Source organism: Theropithecus gelada, chromosome 11 (genome assembly GCF_003255815.1).
Source record: "Theropithecus gelada isolate Dixy chromosome 11, Tgel_1.0, whole genome shotgun sequence".
NCBI lineage: Eukaryota > Metazoa > Chordata > Mammalia > Primates > Cercopithecidae > Theropithecus > Theropithecus gelada.
The window spans coordinates 91,366,325-91,387,899 of NC_037679.1; the positions used below are offsets into that span (position 1 = coordinate 91,366,325).

Genomic DNA, 21,575 nt, shown 5'->3' on the forward strand with positions numbered 1-21,575 from the left:
CAAAATGACAGTTAACAGGCCCTGAAAGAAATTAAGTATTTTACCCCAAAATATACTTCTCTGATGTATTTTGAAATGACCTGCAATGCGGTCTCTTGTGGGGGACTCCACATTCCGTAGAGACTTCCTTGTCCTTTGGAGGTCTTTTCTGACCCAGATGAGATTAACCAGAAGTCTGACCCCTTTTTAAGTCTGATGAGAAACATTTACAATCTCTTCCTTCTGAAGCTCCTTCTGAAGCCCGATACCTGGAGGTTTCATCTGCATCATAAAACCTTGGTCTCCACAACCCCTTATCTTAACCAGACACTCCTTTCTACCGATGCCAGCTCTTTAGATAATAACCAGTTACCAGTCAGAAAATCTTTGAATCCACCCATGACCTGGAATTCCCTACTTCTGGTTGTCCTGCCTTTTGGACTGAACCAGTGCGCCCCTGACATGTGTGGACTGATTCCTATGTCTCCCTAAAACGTATAAATCCAGCGGGCTGCACGCCTGCACGCTGAGCATGGAAGCAGGGGCGCCGGCCGCGACAACACCACGTGAACCCGAGTGCACCTTTGCGATCGTCACACTGGGCGTCCACTATGGAAGTTGTCCTGGAACTTCCACGGTGGCCTTGTCTCGTTGCGGCTGTCTGCTGTTTCTGTCCCCATGAGGGAGGGCGAAACCCTGAGCTCAGGCAATCCCCCCACCTCGGCCTCCCAAGTGTCGGGATTACAGGCATGAACCACCACACCTGCCTTAGTATTTCATTTATTCTTTATAATCAACTTTGGGGGGTGAAATTTATATAAAATGAAATGCATCCATGTGATATTTGCATTTTGGTCCATTCTGACTGATGGAGACCCCATCCTTGTCCAGGAGAGGACACTGCTGGCCCGGAACTGTCCCAGGCTCCGTCCCTGTGAGCCCCGACCCTCGGCCTCTGCCCCAGGATGAGTTTTGCCTTCCGTGGAATTCTGTGTGCAGGAATCACGCAGAAACTCTCTTCCATGTGTGGCTCCCAGGCTCAGCACGAGCCTCTACATCTCACCATGTTGTTAGATGTGGAAGGGTCCGCTCCTCCCTGTTTCTGAGTAATCCGTGATGCGAGTGGAGTCTGCCCTGCTCAACCATTCACCTGCTGACACACAGGAGGTTACTGTGAGTAACACCACTGTGAACGTTTGTGTGGAAGCCTTTGCATGTACATGTATCTCATTTATTTTGAGAAAAACACCTGGGAGTGGGATAGGTGGGACACTGGAGGGGGGACACTGGAGGGGGGACACTGGAGGGAGGGACACTGGAGGGGAACACTGGAGGGAGGGACACTGGAGGGGGACACTGGAGAGGGTTTTGGGCCTTCAGAAGGAGCTGCTGCTTTTGCAAAGCATCTGTGCTGATTCACAGTCCTGCCAGCCACGTCCAAGAGTTGCGTCTGTGCCGTGTCCTTGTCAACACTTGGTATTGTCAGCCTGCATCTTTCAGCCACCCCAGTGGGCACGGAGCCCCACCTCACTGCGGGTTGAATTTGCCTCTCCCTGGACCGTGGGGAGCACCTTTCATGAGCTTTCTGGCACAGGCCAGTCTTCTCCTGGGTAGTGTCCAGTCACGTCACTGCCTGTCCTTTAGCTGAGGGTTGGAACGGGGGGTTTCAGTAGCTGTCCAGGTGGTGGCTATGAGGAGCAGTGGGCAGCCATGCCCTGAAGACTCGATGGGGCCAGTGAGCCTGCTCCTGCTGCAGTTCAGGGCATCCAGAGCCTGCCAAAAACTGTGGGAGGTGCCTTCCATTGCGTTCTCTGAATTCACTCATTTTTAAAATGTCAAACGCAAGGCAATCCTGACACAAGGCAATCCTGACACAACACAATCCTTTTCCTGCTGATTGGGGATTATCAAGTGCATTTTGAATGAAGAAAAATAACCTTCAAGCCGTTAGTCCCGGCTCCAGTGAGCCCTGAGGGCTGCATCTGCATCTCTGTGATACAGACAAGCTCTGTGTGCCAAGTTTTTATGGCAAAGGCCGGGGGCCCCAGCACCTGGCCCAACCCTCACCATGGTCTCTGCGAGGGCCCTGCACCAGGCTGTGCTTGCTGGGGGACATCCCCCGCCCCTGTCCCCCACCCCCCCGTCCCCAGCCCCCTCCCCCGTCCCCAGCCCCCGTCCCCCTCCCCCATCCCCAGCCCCCATCCCTCTCCCCTGTCCCCCGCCCCTGTCCCCCTCCCCCATCCCCAGCCCCCATCCCCAGCCCCCGACCCCCGCCCGCCTCACTCTGCTCCGCTCCTTCCCGGGCAGGGCCGCCCTCAACCCCTGCTGGGGCAGCTCACCTGATGGGCGCCGACTCGTCGCCGCGGTCCAGCCAGTCCTGCGGGGGGATGATGTACATGCACCAGAGGCCCCAGTTGTAGCCGTGGGCAGCGTTGGCGTACTGCTGCACCTCAAACGTGCTGTACTTGATGTTGTCTATGGCTGGCAGCACGATGCGACGCCGGTCCTCTCGGATCCGAGACAGTGCGGGCTCCGCCCTGTGGAGGCACAGCCGTGAGTGGGGGCGGCCCCAGCCCACCGGACTCCCCGAGGAGGGTCCACTCGCCCACAGGGAGGGGAGGCCAGGCCCCACCTGGTCTACATCCAACCCTGCCACCCCCTGCTGCCACCGCCTCACTTGGAAGCCCCAGGGCCCCTCTCAGCAGCAGACCCACCCTGACCAAGGCCTCACCCCTGCTGGGGCAGCCCCTCAAATGCTCCTGGCCCCTGGGGGATGCTGGCACTGGCCACGCTGGCCCAGCTGCAGCGTCTCTGAAGGGCTGCCCAGGGTCCACAAGAGGTCAGCTATGTCCATCACGGGCTCCCCAGCTCAGTCTTCCTCTCTGCCCAGCCCAGAGTCCCTCCTCTCCTTTCTTGTTCCTGTGGGAGCTACATTCATTTGCAAGAATTAATTGAGGATCTACTATGTGCCATGCCCTGTTCCCACAAATTGGAACACAATCATGAACTAAGGAATAAAAACAATCCGTGTCATGGGGAGCTCGCACAGTGTGGGATGGAAAAGCCACCAGGCACCGCTGTGCAGTGTGGAACCTGTGCGAGTGTGCAGTGGCCCCGCTCCAGGATGAGACAGAGGATGAGGTATAAGCAGTCATGGATGTGGTAGAAGGGGCTCACAGTTTTAAGTAGGGCTGCCCTGGGTAGTGACTGGCAGGAGGCGTGGAGGGAGTCTTGGAGGGAACAGCAGTTGCACCGAAGCCCCAGCGTGGGCCTGATGGGCCTGCAGGGCTGGCCAGGAGGCTGGACAGAGCGATGGCGCAGTCGGGGGTGAGGAGGGCAGGGAGGAAGGTGAGCAGAAGCGGCCTCCGTGGGCATCAGCTCAGTCTGTGATTCCCCATCCCAGGCAGGGGTCCTGGGAAGCAGGTGAGACACCATGGTCTACCGAAAGGTGAGACGGCTGCAGAGGCCCGCCATCCATGCTGGAGTCCCACGGGGCTGCAGCCACCTAGCCACCAGCTGACACAGAGCCCAGAGGCCGCAGTGAGGGGCAGGACGGCCTGAGGGCAGATTTGGGTCAGCTCAGGCAGGGCCGGTGTGGGGAGCGGCGAGGCCCTGACCCTGCCTGTGAGACCACGTGGCTGTCCTCACCCCTCCTTCCCATCCTTCTGAGCGTGAGGCCTGGTATTTACCTGCCTTTCAGCTTTGTGAGGAGGATTAATTAATTACTGTTAGCAAAGTGCTTCAGAGATGAAAAGCTCCCTGGAAATGCCAGGTCTGCTAATAAGGCAGAATCCTTTGTGGAGACAGTTATGGGAGCGGTTGCTATTTACAGAAGGATAACTGGGTTTTCAGTTGTGAAAATTAAAGTTGCACTGGTTTAAAATTGCATTTTGGCCGGGGGCGGTGGCTCACACCTGTAATCCCAGCACTTTGGGAGGCCGAGGTGGGTGGATCATGAGGTCAGGAGGTCAAAACCATCCTGGCTAACACAGTGAAACCCCGTCTCTACTAAAAAAAAAAAAAAAAAAAAAAAAAAATTAGCCAGGCGTGGTGGTGGCGCCTGTAGTCCCAGCTACTCAGGAGGCTGAGGCAGGAGAATGGTGTGAACCCGGAAGGCGGAGCTTGTAGTGAGCTGAGATCGCGCCACTGCACTGCAGCCTGGGTGACAGAGCAAGACCCTGTCTCAAAAAGAAAAATTGCATTTTGACATGACAGACACAAGGCTCCCCCACATGCCCTCAGGCCTCGGGGAGCTTACGCAGCGTCAGAGGCACTGAAAGGCTGCGGGTGTAGTTGTGCAGTGCACAACCTGTGCGACCATGTGGGGTGACCCTGAGGGGGGCAGGCAGTGGAACACAATTCATGCACAACACGTCAGAAGCTGATTGAGGGAAAGGGGAGCACCCGGCGGAGGAGCGAGGAAGGGGCAGGCAGGGCACAGGGCAGAGGAGGCAGCGTCTCATCAGAACAGCGCTGGCTGGGGGCTGAGATGCCCCAGGAAAGCCGAGTGTGAGGCGAGAAGCCTGAGAGGTGCCAAGTCCCCGCTCAAACCTGCTGATGCTGTTACAGAAACCACCGGTTTTCAGAAGCCCCAAAACGCCAGGTTCCCCGGGGACCCAGCAGGAGGCCTGGGTCACACGCAGTGGGGTGTCCCAGCCAACAGTGACAGTCCCCGGCCTCCGTGTAACCCTGAGATTGATCGTCAGCTGCCGCTTCCCACCAAAGTCCCCTGCGGCAACCACAGCTGGCACTTCCCTGAGTTTAGAGTTTAGAAAAATGAGTCAGGAGAGTTGATATAAAATCTTCAGTTTTGGTTTCTCCAGGAAGTGGGGAAAACGGCCTCCGGGGTCTTCCCTGTGGTTAGGTGGAGAGGGGCGGGGCCTGGCCCGGGGGCGGGGCACACAGCCCTGTGCATGGTGGGGGCGGGGCCTGACCCGGTGCTGGGCACACACCCCTGTGCATTGTGGGTGCGGGGCCTGGCCCAGTGCGGGGACCACACCCCTGTGCATTGTGGACGCAGGACTGGCTGAGGTGGAGGGCACACACCCCTGTGCATTGTGGGTGCGGGGACTGGCCTGGGTGCAGGGCACACACCCCTATGCATTGTGGACACAGGACTGGCTGAGGTGGAGGGCACACACCCCTGTGCATTGTGGGGGCGGGGCCTGGCCTGGGTGCAGGGCACACACCCCTGTGCATTGTGGACACGGGACTGGCTGAGGTGCAGGGCACACACCCCTATGCATTGTGGACGCGGGACTGGCTGAGGTGCAGGGCACACACCCCTGTGCATTGTGGGTGCGGGGACTGGCCTGGGTGTGGGGTACACACCCCTGTGCATTGTGGATGCAGGACTGGCTGAGGTGCAGGGCACACACCCCTGTGCATTGTGGGTGCAGGGCCTGGCCTGGGTGCCGGGCACACACCCCTGTACACTATGGACCCCGTAGGTGCCCTCTGTGGGGCTGGCTTTGGGGTTTGGATGGGGGCATCCTGGGCTGCCCCAACTCTAACGACAAGAGTCCTTGCACAAGGCAGGGATGGGCAGACAGACACAGGGAGGGCGTGGGGGGTGGGGGGGGGCTGCAGCCTCCAGGAGCTGAGAAAGGTGGGAGGGATCCCTGCCCGGAGCCTCTGGGGGAAACTCGGCCCTGTCCACATCTTCAGGTGAAGTCCTGCTACCCTGAGCTGCCCAGCAGGGGTGCTTTGTGCTGGTGGCCCCAGGACCCCATACACAAGGTGACCCTCAGCCCAGGACCTTCACGGATGAAGCCCGCACTCACTTCCCACGCCCCTCGCACTCGGCTCAGGCCTCCAGGGCACCTGTGGCCACCTCCAGTGACTGAGCAGGGCCTGAGAGGCTGGACGTGTACACCTCAGCCCCACCCCACCTGATCTGAGGTTCCTGCCCCACAGGGGACACACAGTACCCGAGACTGCTGCAGTCAGGACGGGGTCACATTCTCCCGGGGCAAGGTGGGCACAGACCAAGCCTCACACACGTGCCTCAGAGCTTCTAAGAACCGTGTCCTTGGGTGCGTGCTGGGCCTGCCCTCCAGTGGTTCTGCATTCGGGAGCTGGACACGGAGAGGCCGCAGAGGTAACCGAACAGGTGGACTCGGTGGTGGCTCTCAGCCCCAGCTCCTGAAGGCTACGGTGGGTACCCCAGCCCCGGGGCCAACCCAGTGGCCAGGCTGCAGCAGCACAGCGGCTGAGGAGGGGGATGGTGGAGGGGGACCCGTTGAGACCGGCTGTCCAGCCTGTTCCGGCCCTTACCAGCCCGTGTTGAACTCGACGTGGGCATCGAAGAAGCCGACGACTGGGGCAGTGGCCGCCTTCCAGCCCTGCAGCCGGGCGCGGATCAGTCCTTCCCGCCGGCTATTGCGGACGATCTTCACGAGGCCCGGGTACCGCTTGTTGACATACTGGTCCAGATTGAACTTGAGCTCCACTGAGGAGAGACAAGACGTCAGCACGCTGGCAGGTGCCGGCAGGCACAGGGCCACCAAGACCCAAGGCCAGAAACGCTGCGTGCCCCGTGTGGGATGGGTGTCTCGTAAACGTTCTCTTAGGACCCACTGAGCTGCACGCGGTTCAGCATGGGAGGTCACAGAGATGAGACCCCAGCCTCACGACGCTGACATTCCCGTGGGAGACACAGCAAACAAGGACACACACCAGACCAGGCAGCAGCCCGTGCTGCAGAGACGGGAGACACAGGGCTGAGCAGTCAGCCGTGAAAAAACCAAGTCCATAGATGGATGGGTGGACACACAAACGTGGTCTCTCCATGCAACGGAACCGGCTCAGCCAAGTCCACGCATGGATGGGTGGACACACAAACGTGGCCTCTCCACGCAACGGAACCAGCTCAGCCGAGTCCATAGACGGATGGGTGGACACACAAACGTGGCCTCTCCATGCTGGAGGCAGGGTGTCCTGATGGAGCTCCCTGTGGCCAAGGGCAAGACACAGGTAGCCAAGCTGGACTGGACGGTCCTCCCCACACACCACCCTCTGCAGCGAGATAGGGCTCAGGAGGGCGGCCACGCCATTCATTCCTCTGCACACAGACCCCGGTGTAGACGGTGCTGCCGGGCTGGGGCCCTGCTGCAGGCCAGAGCTTGCCCCACAGCCCCACGGTACAGCCTTCTGCCTCCGCAAGGGGTTGGGAAGGGCCTGCCCATGTTTCCCTCCATTTCCGGAGGGAGTGTCATGGCTGTGGGCTCTCTGCTCTGCGCCTGGGAAGGGCAGATGGGGGACAGGCCTGGGGCAGTGCCAGATCCTCGTTTGGCGTTTCAAGCCTGTGTGCCAGAAGGTCTGAGCAGTGCTGCCCTCAGGGCACCTGAGGCTGAGGAGGGTGGCGCTGAGGAACCACGGAGCTTGGGCTCCAGCCACCAGCTCCGTCCAGCCAAGCTCTGGTGCCTCTGTGGGCATGAGAGGCGGGAGGTGGCACCTGGGAGAGCTCAGCTCTGCTGGCCTCTGTGGAGGGTGGGGTGGCTGACCCCAACTTCATCTCCACCCGGAGCCTGAGAGGGGAGCTTGTCTGGAAGCAGGGACTTTGTAGACGTATCTGGTTGAGGACCTTGAGATGAGATCCTCCTGGATTTGGGGTGAGCTCTGAGTCTAGTGTGGGTCCTCATGAGAAGAGGAGAAGATGCAGACACAGGGGGAGAGGCTGTGTGACCAAGGCAGAGAGAGGCACGGGCAGCCACACAGTGGGGACAGCATGTACGAGTTATGACAGAGGCTGGAAGGCAGGAGGGACCCCCGTAGCTTTAGAGCCCCGTGGACAGACGGGGGGCGGTCCTCTGTCGCTCCGTCCCAGAAGGCTCCACCCAACCCCAGCTCAACCCAGCCACAGGAAGCCACCCCGTGAGCACCGTGCTGAGGCCGCGCCCACTCACCATTGTCACTGTTGTCGTCCACCAGGATGACCTCCTTGAGGAGCTGGGAGGGCGTGTGGTTGACCACGCTGTGCACGGAGCGCAGGATGACCGACAGTGCCTCGTTGACGAAGATGAAGACCACGGAGACCTGGGGCAGGTCCTGGGCGTAGCTCATCTGTCTGCACCTGCAGGAGACACGGTTTGGGGTGTGGTCAGGGTGGGGTGCACGGGACACTGGGAGCCAGGTGCACCCTTCGAGGGCTACTGGACAAGGCCTTGACCCTACAACCAGACGCCAAGGGTGTACAGGGGTCAGAGCTGTTCTAGAAAGAAACTAGTAACAGTAACACGGCACCCAGCACACACACAGCCCCTGTGCCCACCGTGTCCTCACAGCAACCTCAAGAGATGAATGTCCCCGTTCTACAGACAGAAGCCTCCCCCGTGGGCCATGAGTGCAGGTGCTGGGATTCCAACCCCAGCTGTCAGCTTCAGGAGCACGTTGGGGACGGCGCTGCTGGGCACAGCTGAGGAGCCAGGCACAGCCAAGGAGCCAGCCACCCGCATGGCCACTTTCCACCCTGGCTAGCAGCTAGTTCCGAGCCTCTGGTGAGAATTTCAAAGGGACGAGGGCTGTGCGTCACCATCACATTTATCTGGACTGTGGTGCTCAGCGAGGGAGATTTCATCACTCAGAAAAATGCATTCTGACAAGAAGACTTCACTCCATTAGTCTGTAGAGGAAAAAGCTTGGATCCGGGAGGCTGAGGCCGGAGAATGGCGGGAACCCGGGAGGCGGAGCTTGCAGTGAGCTGAGATCCGGCCACTGCACTCCAGCCCGGGCGACAGAGCGAGACTCCGTCTCAAAAAAAAAAAAAAAAAAAAAAAAAAAAAAAAAAAAAAAAAGAAAAAGCTTGGATCACACAATTTTCATGAACTTGCAAAATGTGTAAAACAAAAAATCCTGAGAAAGGAAATAGATCTTAGGACGGACTGCGGGAGCGGCTGCAGGTTGGAGAGGAGATGTTTTGGGGTTGTGGGGGCAGAGGCACTCCCAGAGCCCAGCGGGAGAGGGGCAGGGCTGCTCAGAAAGCCTGGGACCAGCCCTGTCCCACGGGGCGGCCCCTCACCGTCCCCAAGCGCACGCCCTGTACCTGTTTGTTCCTGCAGGTCTATCTCCCCCCCATGACCAGAACGTGAGCCCCCGACAGCAAGCTCCTTTTCTGTCCCGTTGACAGCTCTATACCAAGAACCCAGGCTGTGCCCGGCACACAGCAGGTACTTTATAAACATCTGTGTAATGAGGGGACAAATGAAGACTCAAGGGGCCCCACAGGCACCAGCTGGGCCCGTGAAGTACTCATGCCTGTCCCCGATGCCTCCTCGGAGCAGTGGAGGAAGCCGCTGGCCTTGGGGACAGTGGTGGACTCCACCCCTTCTTTCTCCCTCCATCACTAGGTCAGGAGGCGTCTCGGGCCTGGCTGCGGGGCCACATGCACCTGTGCTGAAGAACTCGCAAGCAGCAAGGACAAGGGATTTATGGCGTGAGCATTCCCGGGGGCCTCTAGCCTTTTCAGACTTTAGAGCGAGGGCGGGTGGGGGCAGAGAATCCCTGTCACCTACTCATTCTCAATGACCTCTCATTTGATTTAGAATCCGTGTCTGGGACCCACTCCTTGCCCCAGGATATCGACGGCCTTTTATGGATGGATCTCAGCGGCCACTCGCTTTATAAACAAGCTGCCTGCATGGAACAGGCTTCCCTGCAAGCTCATGGCCGCAGGTTTGAGGGATGGACGCAGAGGCCCCCGGGACGCTGGCCATGCTGGGGAGCGTGTGAGGTGCCCAGGAGCGATGAGGGCGACAGAACCTTCCAGATGCACCCTCTGCTGTCTGCTCAGCAGGAACACGGAGAAGCCGAGCCGGGCTGGCCTAAGCAGAAAGGGGGTTGGTAGCTCATCCGTAGGAAAAGTCCAGGTGGGTTTGGTTTCGGGCCAGCTTGACCGGGGATCAAAGCTCGTCAGTGGGACACGGGCCTCTGTCTGCCTCTGTTGGCTCCAGCCTTCTGGCTCGAGTTTAATCTCAGGAAGGCCCGTCCGCGTGGCCGGAGGCCGTGTCCCCGCAGGTCCGGACCTTCCAGGGGTTTGAGTCCAGGGCAGCAAACCCGCCTGTCTTCCCAGGACACGCCGGAAAACATCCCTGTGTCTCCCGGGCTCTGACTGGGTGACGTGCCCTTCCCTGAACCAATCGCTGTGGCCAGAGGAAATAGGGCGCTCTGATTGGCTTATGCGCCATTGCGTCATGCACCAATCACTGTGGCCAGAGGAAATAGGGCGCTCTGATTGGCTTATGCTCCATTGCGTCATGCTGGGCTCAGCGCCTGGCAGGTGGGGCTCCTAGAAGTGGGGCCTGCGGATGGTGGACCAGCCGTCAGCAGACGTTCCTGACGGGGAGCAGCGCCAGCGTGTGATCCAGGTTCGAGCCCAGGTGCCCACAGGTGAGACCGACAGCCGTTGGGAGACTCAGTTCTCCGGCACAATGAGGATCCCAACCGCGTCCGCCTCGCAGGTCATGCGAGGGAGATCCTGCCAGGTCATTTCCACACGCGTGGAGTTGAAGTGTTTTTATTTAACCCCCTGTCACCCACCGGCTGGCAAATGGAAGACAATGAAGACCAGGATGACAAATCTCACTTTTCTGCAACGCTCAACCCAGGCCTAAGAAACAGATAAAGGAGCTCAAAGATTTTCCAACAAGTCCAAAATGCCCATCAATGAGGAAGGCGAGTCGCTCACCCTGAAGTTCAGCCCCCAGCCTTGTCCTCCTGCACGCCTGCTGGGGATGAGGGAGAGCCAAGGGGAGCAAACGACGGCTGGGCCGGTCCTCCCTGAGGAAGCCCTTTCTTCCGTGGTGGGCTGAACGGTGTCCTCCTCCCGCGACCCAGGACATGGTGTCAGCAGGACGTGGCCTCAGTCTCCGACCTCGGAAACACGTGTTCTGGCCCGGGTTTAATCTCGGAAGGGCCTGTCCTCACGTGACTGATTGCAAGTGGGATCTTCGCAGAGGTAGTTAAGTTAGAGATCCTGAGACGACCTTGAGGCAGGGTCGGTAGGGGTGGGGAGGCCACACTGACGTCCTTGTTCCCTGTGTGAAGCCCCCCTGCCCAGTAGGGGCCCGGGAAAGAGAATGAAGGTACTTATTCCTGATGTAGCTTCCCCAATCTCCAGCCAGTCAGCATCCAAAGTCCACGAAGCTCTTAGCCACACATTCCTGCCTTGGAGGGGCCAGGGGCATCTCCAGGAAGCTGTACGCACAGTTAGGCTCCAAGTTCAGCTTACAGGGACCTTTCTGTCATTTTAATAGTAAGAGATACACCCCCAGTGAGGATTCCATATGTAATGATACAGGCAGTGTGTGTTGGAGCACTTAGGTACTGGGCATGTGCACCAACTGCGGGCCTATCTGCCTTTACACACCTGACCTCACCGTATTTCATCAACAGGCAAGTACAGCCAACCGCAGGTCTGTCTGCCTTTACACACCTGACCTCACCGTATTTCATGAACAGGCACGCAGAGTCAACCACAGGCCTGTCTGCCTTTCATAACCAACCTCACTGTATTTAATGAACACGCACGCACAGCCAACTGCAGGCCTGTCTGCCTTTACACACGTGAGCTCACCGTATTTCATGAACACACACGCACAGTCAACCACAGGCCTGTCTGCCTTTACATGCCTGACCTCACCGTATTTCATGAACACACACGCACAGCCAACCGCAGGCTTGTGTGCCTTTACACACCTGACCTCACCATATTTCATGGACGCGACGCGCACACACAGCTAACTGCAGGTCTGTCTGCCTTTATATACCCAACCTCACTGTATTTCATGAACGTGCACGCACAGCTCCCACGAAAGGACTCCCCTCAAGGCACCAGGGGCTGCTTCTCCCTCCGAGGAGCACTTTCGCTTTGTGACAAACTTCTTTGCCTACTTGTGCTTTGGACTTGCTCTCAAATTATTTTGTGCTGCAAAGTCAAGAACCTGACCCAGCCACCCACTGACGAAGAGATCATCCTGGATTTAGGGTGAGTCCTAAATCCAACAGTGTCCTTAAAGAGAGGGCAGAGGAAACGCAACATGGAGGCCCAGGCAGGAGGCCACGTGGAGGCGGAGGCTGAGACTCAAATGGCACGGCCACGAGCCCAGGGATGCCTGGAGCCCCAGAAGCTGGGAGAGGCAGGAAGGATCCTCTGGAGGGGGCACAGCCCTGCCCACACCGTGATCTTGGGGTCTGGCCTTCAGAAGGAGTGGGCACAGCCCTGCCCACACCGTGATCTTGGGGTCTGGCCTTCAGAAGGAGTGGGCACAGCCCTGCCCACACCATGATCTTGGGGTCTGGCCTCCAGAACGGGAGACGGTCCATCCACAGTGTTGGAAGCCACCTGCTTGTGGCCCTTGTTACAGCAGCCACAGGAGATGTTTTGTCTTCTGCTCTCGAATGTGGGGCCGGGACCTCCCCTCCTGCAAGGCGGCTCTGCCAGCACAGCGGTGGCTGCTCCCAGCATTGCTGAGTGGGTCACCACCGAGGCGGGCAAGGGGGATATGAGGGGGGTCCTGGGCCTCTGCCATTATTTCCTGCTGTCCCTAAACAGGCTCAGGGCCTCCCTTGGCTGGGGGCAGAGACTCAGGTGAGCATCCCAGCGTCTCTGAGAATAAAACGTCACAGACGCAGCCTCCACTCAGCGAGCGAAAGGGCCAGCCTGAGGCGTGATCTGCGCCTGGACGTGCAGTTGAGCTCTGTCCCCCAGGAGCGGTGAGGAGGTGGCATGTGGGCATAGAGAGGGATGGAGGTGGGAAAAGGGTGTGGAGGTGGCATGTGGGCACAGAGGGATGGAGGTGGGAAAAGGGTGTGGAGGTGGCATGTGGGCACAGAGAGGGATGGGGCTGGGAAAAGGGTGAGGAGGTGGCATGTGGGCACAGAGAGGGATGGAGGTGGGAAAAGTTGGGCTTGTCCCACAAAAAGGAAGACACCTGAGCCCAGAGCTGGAGCAGCCAAGAGGAGGGGCGGGGAACCAGGGCGGGGCAGGAGGCAGGCGGGGAACAAAGGCAGGGCAGGAGGCAGGTGGGGAACCAGGGCGGGGCAGGAGGCAGGCAGGGCCACATGGCACCAGCTTGTGGCAGGGGTGGATGGGGTGGGCTCCAAAGCAGCGGCCACTGGAGCAGACCACACAGAGAGGTGTGTGACCAAACTCCCAGCCACTCACTTCAGCACACAGGCTGGCCCATGGCAAAAAGAGCAGACAGGAGGATGGGAGGTGAACAGCAGGGGGTCCTCAGTGAGGCTAAGACACACTCCCCTGCGCACGCAGAGACCCCACGCCGTCGCCTCAGCACCCCAGTGCGCTTCAGGGTAGAACCTGAGCAGCTGATTCTGAAATTCATGTGGGAATGCAAAGGACCTTGGAGAGCCAAAGCGATCTTGAAAAAGAACCAGGTGGGAGGATTCACACCACCTCAAGTTAACGCTTATTTTAGAACCACAGCCATGGGCAGGGCAATGCTGGTGTGAAGCTAGACACAGAGAAAGATAAATCAAAATAGATAAAGGAGTAAGGTGAAGAAAGGATACTGCTTTGGCAAATGGGGAAATACACAAGCACACACACACACACGCAGTCACACACACACAGACCCACACACACACTGACACACATGCAGTCACACATGCACACAAACCCACATGCGCTCACACTCACGCACTCACACACACACACGCACACAAACCCACACACACACAGACACACACGCAGTCACACACACACACAAACCCACACACACACTGACACACACGCAGTCATACACATGCACACAAACCCCCCACACACTCACACATGCACTCACATGTGCACACAAAACCACACATGAACTCACGCTCACACACAAGCACACTCAAACCCATACATGTGCACACACACGCACTCACACCCATACACATATTCACACACACTCATACCCACACCTACACACGCACGCACAAACTGAAACACAAACATATGCTCTCACTCACACACACCTTGGCAAGCAACAAACACTTCTCATTCTGGATAAATGAGTTTTGATCCGTATCTTCCACCACATACAAAAATTAACCCAGAGTGGATCATTGACCTAAATGTAAAACCTAAAACCATGAAGTCCCTGGAAGGGACTATAGGAGAAAGTCGTCGTGCCCTTGGCTTAGGCAAAGATTTCTTCAATATGGCAACAAAAGCACGATCCAAAACAAAACAAAATGGATAAATTGGACTTTATCAAAATACAAAATGTCTGTTCTTTGAAAGACACTCTTAAGTGAATAGAAAGACATGCCACAGCAGACTGGGAGAAAGTATTTTCAAAGCACATGTCTGATAAAGGACTTGTATCCAGAAGTAACACAGAGCTCTCAAAACACGAAAGAAAACAAAATGTCCAGTGAAAACTGGGGAAAGATCAGAACAGACCCGTCAGCACTGAAGATGCACAGGTAGTGTGCAGGTGCCCCCCAGGCAGCCGCCAGGGAGCTGGCTGACACTCGGAGCCACACGGGGGCCGCTGTATGGTTACCGGAAGGGCTGACGTGCCCTCGATGTACAAAAGCGGCGTCGGTGAGGGTCACAGAGGGGCCGGAACGCCCACGTGCGGCGGGTGGGGATGGGAGGTGGCGCAGACCCTTGGAAAACAATCTGGCCGTTTGTTGAAACATAAAACGTGGATATTTGAGGCTGGAGTTCAAGCCAGGGCTAGAGCTAGATGTCTGGGACTGTTTGCCTCCATTAGACAGGACTGAAAGGCACAGACAGAGGGAGGAGGCCAAGGCCTGGGCCCTGGAACCCCAACCTCGGAGCTCTGCAAAGGCACAGAGGCTGTGGGCTGTGCGGCCAGGGAGGACCCAGGGCAGCCTCAGCACAGAGTCAGGGGGAGGCCTCGCGAGGTGGTGTCACCTGCCCGACGGCGGCCGAGGAAGATGCTGGCCGAGAATTTGCACTGGGCATGGTGACGGGCGGCCTCGACGAGTGTGATTTCCACAAGTGGCAGGTCCCATCCCCCCATGGGAAAAGAGAAAGCAGAACCAGTGGCTGCGAGCTTTTCCGAGGAGCGGGACGGCCAGGCAGAGCAGAGGAAGGGGCAGGAGGTCAGTGGCGTCCTCTGGGCAGGAGCCACTGAGTCCCATTTGCGTCTGGCGCTGCTGGAAAAAGCGGGAGATGGTGGAGGGGAGTCGGGGAGGAGCCTGTGCCGGGTCCTAGAGCCCAGGGTGGGGTGGCCTTTGCCCGGGGCAGGTGCCGCTCAGAGCAGGAGGGTGGGGCGTAGGAAGCCAGGCCTGTGGTCAGACATGGTTTCAGTTCAAATACCAGAAGTGACTGTGAAGAAAGCAGGAGTTCAGCTCCATGAATTCGGGGCTGAGGGTGGAATCGGGAAACAGACACCGCTGGGAATGCACACCTGGGGCAGGTGTCAGACGCACGGGGCCGGAGCCCTGTGGGGTGGCACGGGGTGCCTGCTGGGATCCTGGCCTGACCACTCACTTTCCCGTGTCTAACCAGCTACACAGGCCTGGCCTTTGCCTGCAGAACACACCGGCGAGGGAGACAGGTGCACCGGATCGGCCAGTTCCCCGGATGACTTAGGCCCAGCCTGCTTTATAAACAGCTCTGAGGCCTGAACTGCACAGACAGACCCTCTCACCGAGGGCACCCCAGGTGATTTCAGTCTCCAGCTCTGTCTCAGGAGCCACGCTCTGGAAGAAACTCTTCAAAGAAAACTGTTCCTGAGACTGCTCTCGTTCAGTCCAACAAGAACAAGTCCCATTTAGGGACGAGAAAGGAAATAGGGTCACGTCTATTACAGGACATAGTGCTGAACAGACATCTTTTGTAAAACAGTCTATTGATTGTGGCCAAGACAATTGTAAAATATGGGATCGATTAACACTGAGCTTGGCACATAGTGAGCACCTCTGATCCTGGGTGCGAGAAACAGAAGCTAAGTTGTCATAGAGGGGAGCGGGGCTGAGAATCACGCCAAACCCCATGTCTCCCTGAACTATGATCACCAGGAACCTCCTCCAGAAGGCAAAGGCAGGCACGGAATCCTGCAGGCTTCACGGAGCCCTGCCTGGGGGCAAACCGGAGAGCTGGGGCCTGGAGTATCCGGCAGGTGATGCCACCTCTGTGCCCTGCCAGGTGCCACCTGGAGATAAACCCCAGGGACAGGAGCCCCTGGGAACAGCTGGCTTCACATGCTAGCTCTTGGGTACATAATGGTTCGGATTTTACGACTGTAATCAATAGGAACCCAATTTGACTTTAATTGACTTCAATTCTTTCTTTAAGAAGAAATGGATCAGATGTGTCTGAGGTCCCAGGTGGAGCTGTTGGCCGTCATCTCCCGGCCAGAGCCCGGCCACACAGCCACAGCCATGGCCACGGCACCCTGCAAGGGATGCCAGGAAATGTGCTCTTCACTCTGGCTGGAGCCCAGATACATTTCAGAATTCTGTCAGGGAGGAGGAGTGGGAGAAAATAAGAGGAAGATGATGGTCAGTCATCGCCACAGAGGGAGGAAGGGGAGTGGGGGAGGAGACAGGGAGGCAGAGGTTCAGAAAGAGGAAGGAGGAGATGAAGCAGACAGACAGAGCGGGGAGGAAGGAGGGAGGGAGGAGACAGAGGCAGAGAGAACGAGACAACAGCAGCACAGTCCTTAAAAATCAAGCAGAGGGGAGAGCAGGTGCCTCAGCCGCTGCCGTCCACTGCTTCCCCACAAAAGACGCTGCGCCCGTCACTCTGCGCCCGTCACTCTCTGCCCGTCACTGTGCCCATCACTCTGTGCCCGTCACTGTGCCCTTCACTGTGCCCTTCACTCTGCGCCCATCACTGTGCCCTTCACTGTGCCCTTCACTCTGTGCCCGTCACTCTGCGCCCATCACTGTGCCCTTCACTCTGCCCTTCACTCTGTGCCCGTCACTCTGCGCCCATCACTGTGCCCTTCACTCTGCGCCCGTCACTCTGCGCCTGTCACTGTGCCCTCCACTCTACGCCCGTCACTGTGCCCTTCACTCTATGCCCATCACTGTGCCCTTCACTCTACGCCTGTCACTCTGCGCCCGTCACTATGCCCTTCACTCCGCGCCCGTCACTGTGCCCTTCACTCCGCGCCCGTCACTCTGCGCCCATCACTCTGTGCCCGTCCCCCGTGCACCCTTCAGTGCTGTGTGTTACTGTGGCAGCAGCGGCCACATGGGGCCACATGGGGCCACACGTTCTCAGCAGGGCGGTCACACGTGAACAGCTCGTGTTTGTCACACGCGAACAGCTCGTGTTTGTCTCTGAGCCCTGGAGACACGTTTGCCAGCCGTCGAAACTCCAGTCACCCGCCACTGCCAGGGCTGGAGGGCGGGGGGAGGAGGAGACAGGAGAGGGGAGAACGCCGTCACGCCCCGCCAGGCTCCCCAGCTCAGAGCAGCCCCAGAGCCGGCGGGGGATGCACCGTGGGGACGGACGCACGGCGGGGACCCCTCTGTGGGACCGGCCCAGGTCTCACGAGGACCCAGGGAAGCGCCTCTCGACGGGACACAGTGGGCAATGGCGCGGGCAGGATGGCGTCCGGGCAGGTGCTCCTTGGCGTTCTGACGGTGGCTCCACACAGGCCCGCCAGGATGCCCCACAGCAAACTTGTGCAGAAGAAAATACCGCAGTGCCACCGTCCCACTGCCGGGCGCTAAATTAGTTCCCAGCTTCCCACGACACCCGGCAGCGGTGGGAGTGCCAGGGCAGGTTGTCGCACATTCTTTCTGGACTGTTCTGTGTTTTCCGCAGGAGAATGCTCTATCTCACTTCGTGCCATTAATGTGCACCTAACAACCTGACACTCATCACAACCCTTTGTAGACAAATTGCTGTTTAAATTGGAAATAATGTGATACATACACCCCATTTTTCACCCAGCACTAGTTAGCATAAAATAATTTGTTTTACCCATAATACAGTACCCTTCTCAATGAACAAATTGTCTTTAATTTTTAAAGGGATATTTATCAACCATACATTAAATATAACGATGAATGAAGCAATACAAAGCGTGTGCCCGACGCCCAGTTTAGGAAAAGTGGGTGATCACCCCGGCGTCCACCCTGCTTTGCTTCGCAGGCTGCCGTCTCTGGGCCTCGTGTGCGCCTGGGCTGGGCCTTCCCCATGGCTCTGCCCCACACCTTCCCATCCCCGGCCGCGCCCGGCCTTTGAACTCGACACCATGGCCACTGTCTCCCGCACACAGGCCTCGGAGCCCCACTCCTTCTCCTGACGTTTGAGTTCCTGAGATTCCACCCAAGTGGCTGTGAGCTCTGTAGTCATTCTCGCTGCCAGGCTATGTCTGTTCTATGAAATCACAGTTCCACTCTGCCGGTGGGGGCAGCAGTGGCTTCTGGACTCTCGTTCTTTCTTTCTTCTTTATTTTTGAGACAGAGTCTTACTCTGTTGCCCAGGCTGGAGTGCAGTGGCACAATCTCGGCTCACTGCAAGCTCCACCTCCCGGTTCAAGCGATTGTCCTGCCTCACCCTCCCAAGTAGCTGGGATTACAGGCGCGTGTCACCACACCCGGCTAATTTTTGTGTTTTCAGTAGAGACAGGGTTTCACCTTTTTGGCCAGGCTGGTCTCACGTGATCTGCCCGCCTAGGCCTGGGGCTCCTGTTCTTGTTTGGTGCAGCTGCTGCTGGCTGCCTCCTTCTGGTTTCCAGCTGTGCCTGAACCAGCTCGCCCCACTTCAGTGGTGGCAAAGTGCCCTTCCTGGGGGCGGGCAGCCCAGGACCCACAGCTGGGCCCCTGTAGGCTTCAGCAGCTCTGTGTGAGCAGCCCTAGCCCCTGGCCCTATGCTGGAGGCAGCGTCCTCCCCATTCCGACGTCACAGAGGAAACAAATGCAAATCGTTCAGCAGTGGCCCCCAAATAACTCAGCCTGAGCGGAACCCGAGGGTTCTCTGTAGGATTTAAGTGGCACCGTTTCTGTCAGACAGAAAATAAACAAAATTTATGGTGTTTGGAAAGCATCAGAGTTGAACGAGATCATGGCACCCGGAGCCGCTTGAGAGCCGCAGTGATTGAGGGCTGGGCAGAGGCAACGCGGCTGGGGACAGGCCAGGAATGTCGGCCGTCGCCCCATTCAGGGAGCACAGGGCGCCCTTCCCAGGGCCTTGGGGCTCGGAGGAAATTCAACCCTGTCAAGCTCTGAGGCCTTCAGCGCATTTAGCTGAAGGAAGACCCACCGTGGTGGGCTCCAACCAGCATTTTCACATTCACAGTGAGGCCAGCCCGTTCCCGCTCCCACCAGCCCACTGCAGGCCAGAGAAAAGCCAGACGCCCTGCTCCACGTCCCTCTCACACTTCTCCGCTCTTCACAACAGGCAGCCTGGCCAGCCCCTTCTCACCTCCCTGGGCACTGCGGCTGCAACCCCAGGCCTGGCAAGGTCACGGTGACCTCCACACCGGCCCGTGCAATTCCAGGCTTCCCATCACTCCTGAGAAGGTCAAAGGCCCGGGTTGCTCAGCCAGGCTGCTCCCTCCACCATCCCCTCTCAGTTTCCTTTGGCTCACTCCCCTGCGGCCCAGCCCCTGGCTCTGTGGCCCGTGCTCTAGGCCTGCTCCTGCCCCAGGGCCTTTGCGCTCCCCCCCCCCACCTGGATACCTGGGTGGCCACATGGGCCCTCACCCTTCAAGAGGCTCACCCCGTGCTCAACGTAAAATCACACCAGGGCCCCGGCCTCCAGCGTGCTGCTCTGCCTCTCCCGCCCCCACCCCCGGCTTGCTCTTTGCACCCCTGCCCTGCTCTCCTGCCAGCCAGGGCTCCTGGAGCAGGGGTTCTGCCTGCGGGTTTGCTGTTTCACCGCCTCATCCCGGCACCCAGAACTGTAGACGCGCACAGGGCTCCATGTGTGGCCTTTATGGAGCTTTAATTCATCGCTCACGGCAGAGGGGAAGGCAGGTGATGAGCAGGCAGCATCCAAAGCCTCAAAGCTGTCAGTGAGTCTCCAAATAGTTTTGTTTGAACATAACATTAAAAGTCTAAGTTGTGGCTTGGGCTGAATTAGAAGGTACAGCACCACACACACACATGCACACGTGAACATATGCCACACACAAGAACATACCCTCCACACCCGCACACATGTGCAGACACATCTGTGAACACACCACAGACACACATGTGCACACAAGATACACCGCACACACACGCACCCTCCCCCCGTGGGCTCCTGGCAGCAGGGGCTGTTCCCATCGCTCAGGTGCTTGCCCCACCTGGGGAACTGTCCAGTTGTCACCAACTCACTTCTAAGCCATCTATCGGGGCTTCCCAGCCTTAACCCCAGACTGCACGCTCAGCCTCTCCCTGTCCAGCCTGGCGTGATGTGAAAAGGTTCAGCCTCTCCCTGTCCCTTCTTTCCCCCCCGTCTAGGCTGTCCTCGCCAGGCCATGGACTTCTGCTGTTGCCCTGCTCGGCTCCTTTCCTCCTCCTCCCCGTAAAACGTGGGGCTCACCCTGGCAGGAACTCCCCAAGTAGCGGGGTGGAGTTCCAGCCTGGATGAAGGGGAGGACACAGAACCGGGTCTGAGCCAATCAGCATGGCAGTAGGCTTGGGGAGAGACGCACGGCCCAGTCAGAGCCAGGAGAGGGTGGCTGGGCTCCGGGAGACAGGACGTGAGGCTGGAGGGGCTGCAGCCTCTTGCAGACAGTGGAGGCTCAGGCTAAGCCCGCAAGGCCAAGAGGAGCGTGGAGAGCTGGCAAGACGCTGGCCCGATGACATTGCCTGAGCCATGAATCCTACTGGCCAACGCCAGGACTTCCTCAGGCCTCGTCATTGCAGGGACACTTCCCTCCCTTCCTCCATCTCTCTCCCCACTGCCTCTCTGTCTAGCTTGAGCCAATTTGAGATGGATTTTCTGTCACTTGCTGTTGAAGGAGTCCTGCTCCAGCCCAGGTGGATTTCGTGCAAATGAAACCCACAGTATTCAGGTCTGTGTGGAAGCGCTCGCCTGTGATCGGCGCGTGCCCTTCGCCTTGTGAACAGGAGCCGTGGGTGATACGAGCGCCTCGGCTGGGCTGCCAGTGTCCATCTGAGGTCCGTCTGTCTCCAGGTGTGTGCTGCGTCTGTGGGTGAGACGCTGTGTGTGCATGTGCGTGTGCCCAGGTGTGTGTGTGGGAGAGGGGGGAGCTGGATCCCAGGCCTGAGAAGGCTCTTCCTGCTTAGAGAGTCCAGGGCTGCCCGGCATCGAGCGGGCTCTACCCCACAGGTCCCAGTGAATCCACACTGCAGCAGGAAGCCACAGGGTGGGAACCTCAGCTTTCTGGTTTGGCTTCCATGAACCAAGGACAAGACTGGCTTGAAGTTGTGCCCAGAGAGGCCCGCAGAGCTACTTCAAAGGCAAAGACCACCCGGTGGGAGTGGGTCCCCCTTGAGCTCACCCGAGGGTCCCACTCCCCCTGAGACATTTCCTTCCCAGGGCACAGACCCCAGGCCTGGACGGAACCAGGTATGCGTGAAACGGGAAGATGTCAGTTGGGGAACTGGCTGCAGCTCCCACCCCTTGATGAGGAACAAAACCTGGTAGCTGCCCCTGCGGAAAAGCCACACGGCTCGCCGCACGTCTCCACAATGGTGCCTGGCTTCTC

At 58.4% G+C, this 21,575-nt stretch overlaps 1 protein-coding gene across 1 annotated transcript in view; it reads right to left on the reverse strand.

Annotated features, from left to right (window-relative positions):
• Positions 1-21,575, reverse strand: part of GALNT9 (polypeptide N-acetylgalactosaminyltransferase 9) — a 120,662-nt gene that overhangs the window by 53,580 nt on the left and 45,507 nt on the right. Inside the window, exons 3-5 of the mRNA XM_025403738.1 lie at positions 7,887-8,053; positions 6,256-6,430; positions 2,319-2,516 (exon numbers count right to left, since the gene is read on the reverse strand). Of these exons, the coding sequence (XP_025259523.1) occupies positions 2,319-2,516; positions 6,256-6,430; positions 7,887-8,053 (540 nt within the window). The remainder of the gene's footprint in view (positions 1-2,318; positions 2,517-6,255; positions 6,431-7,886; positions 8,054-21,575) is intronic.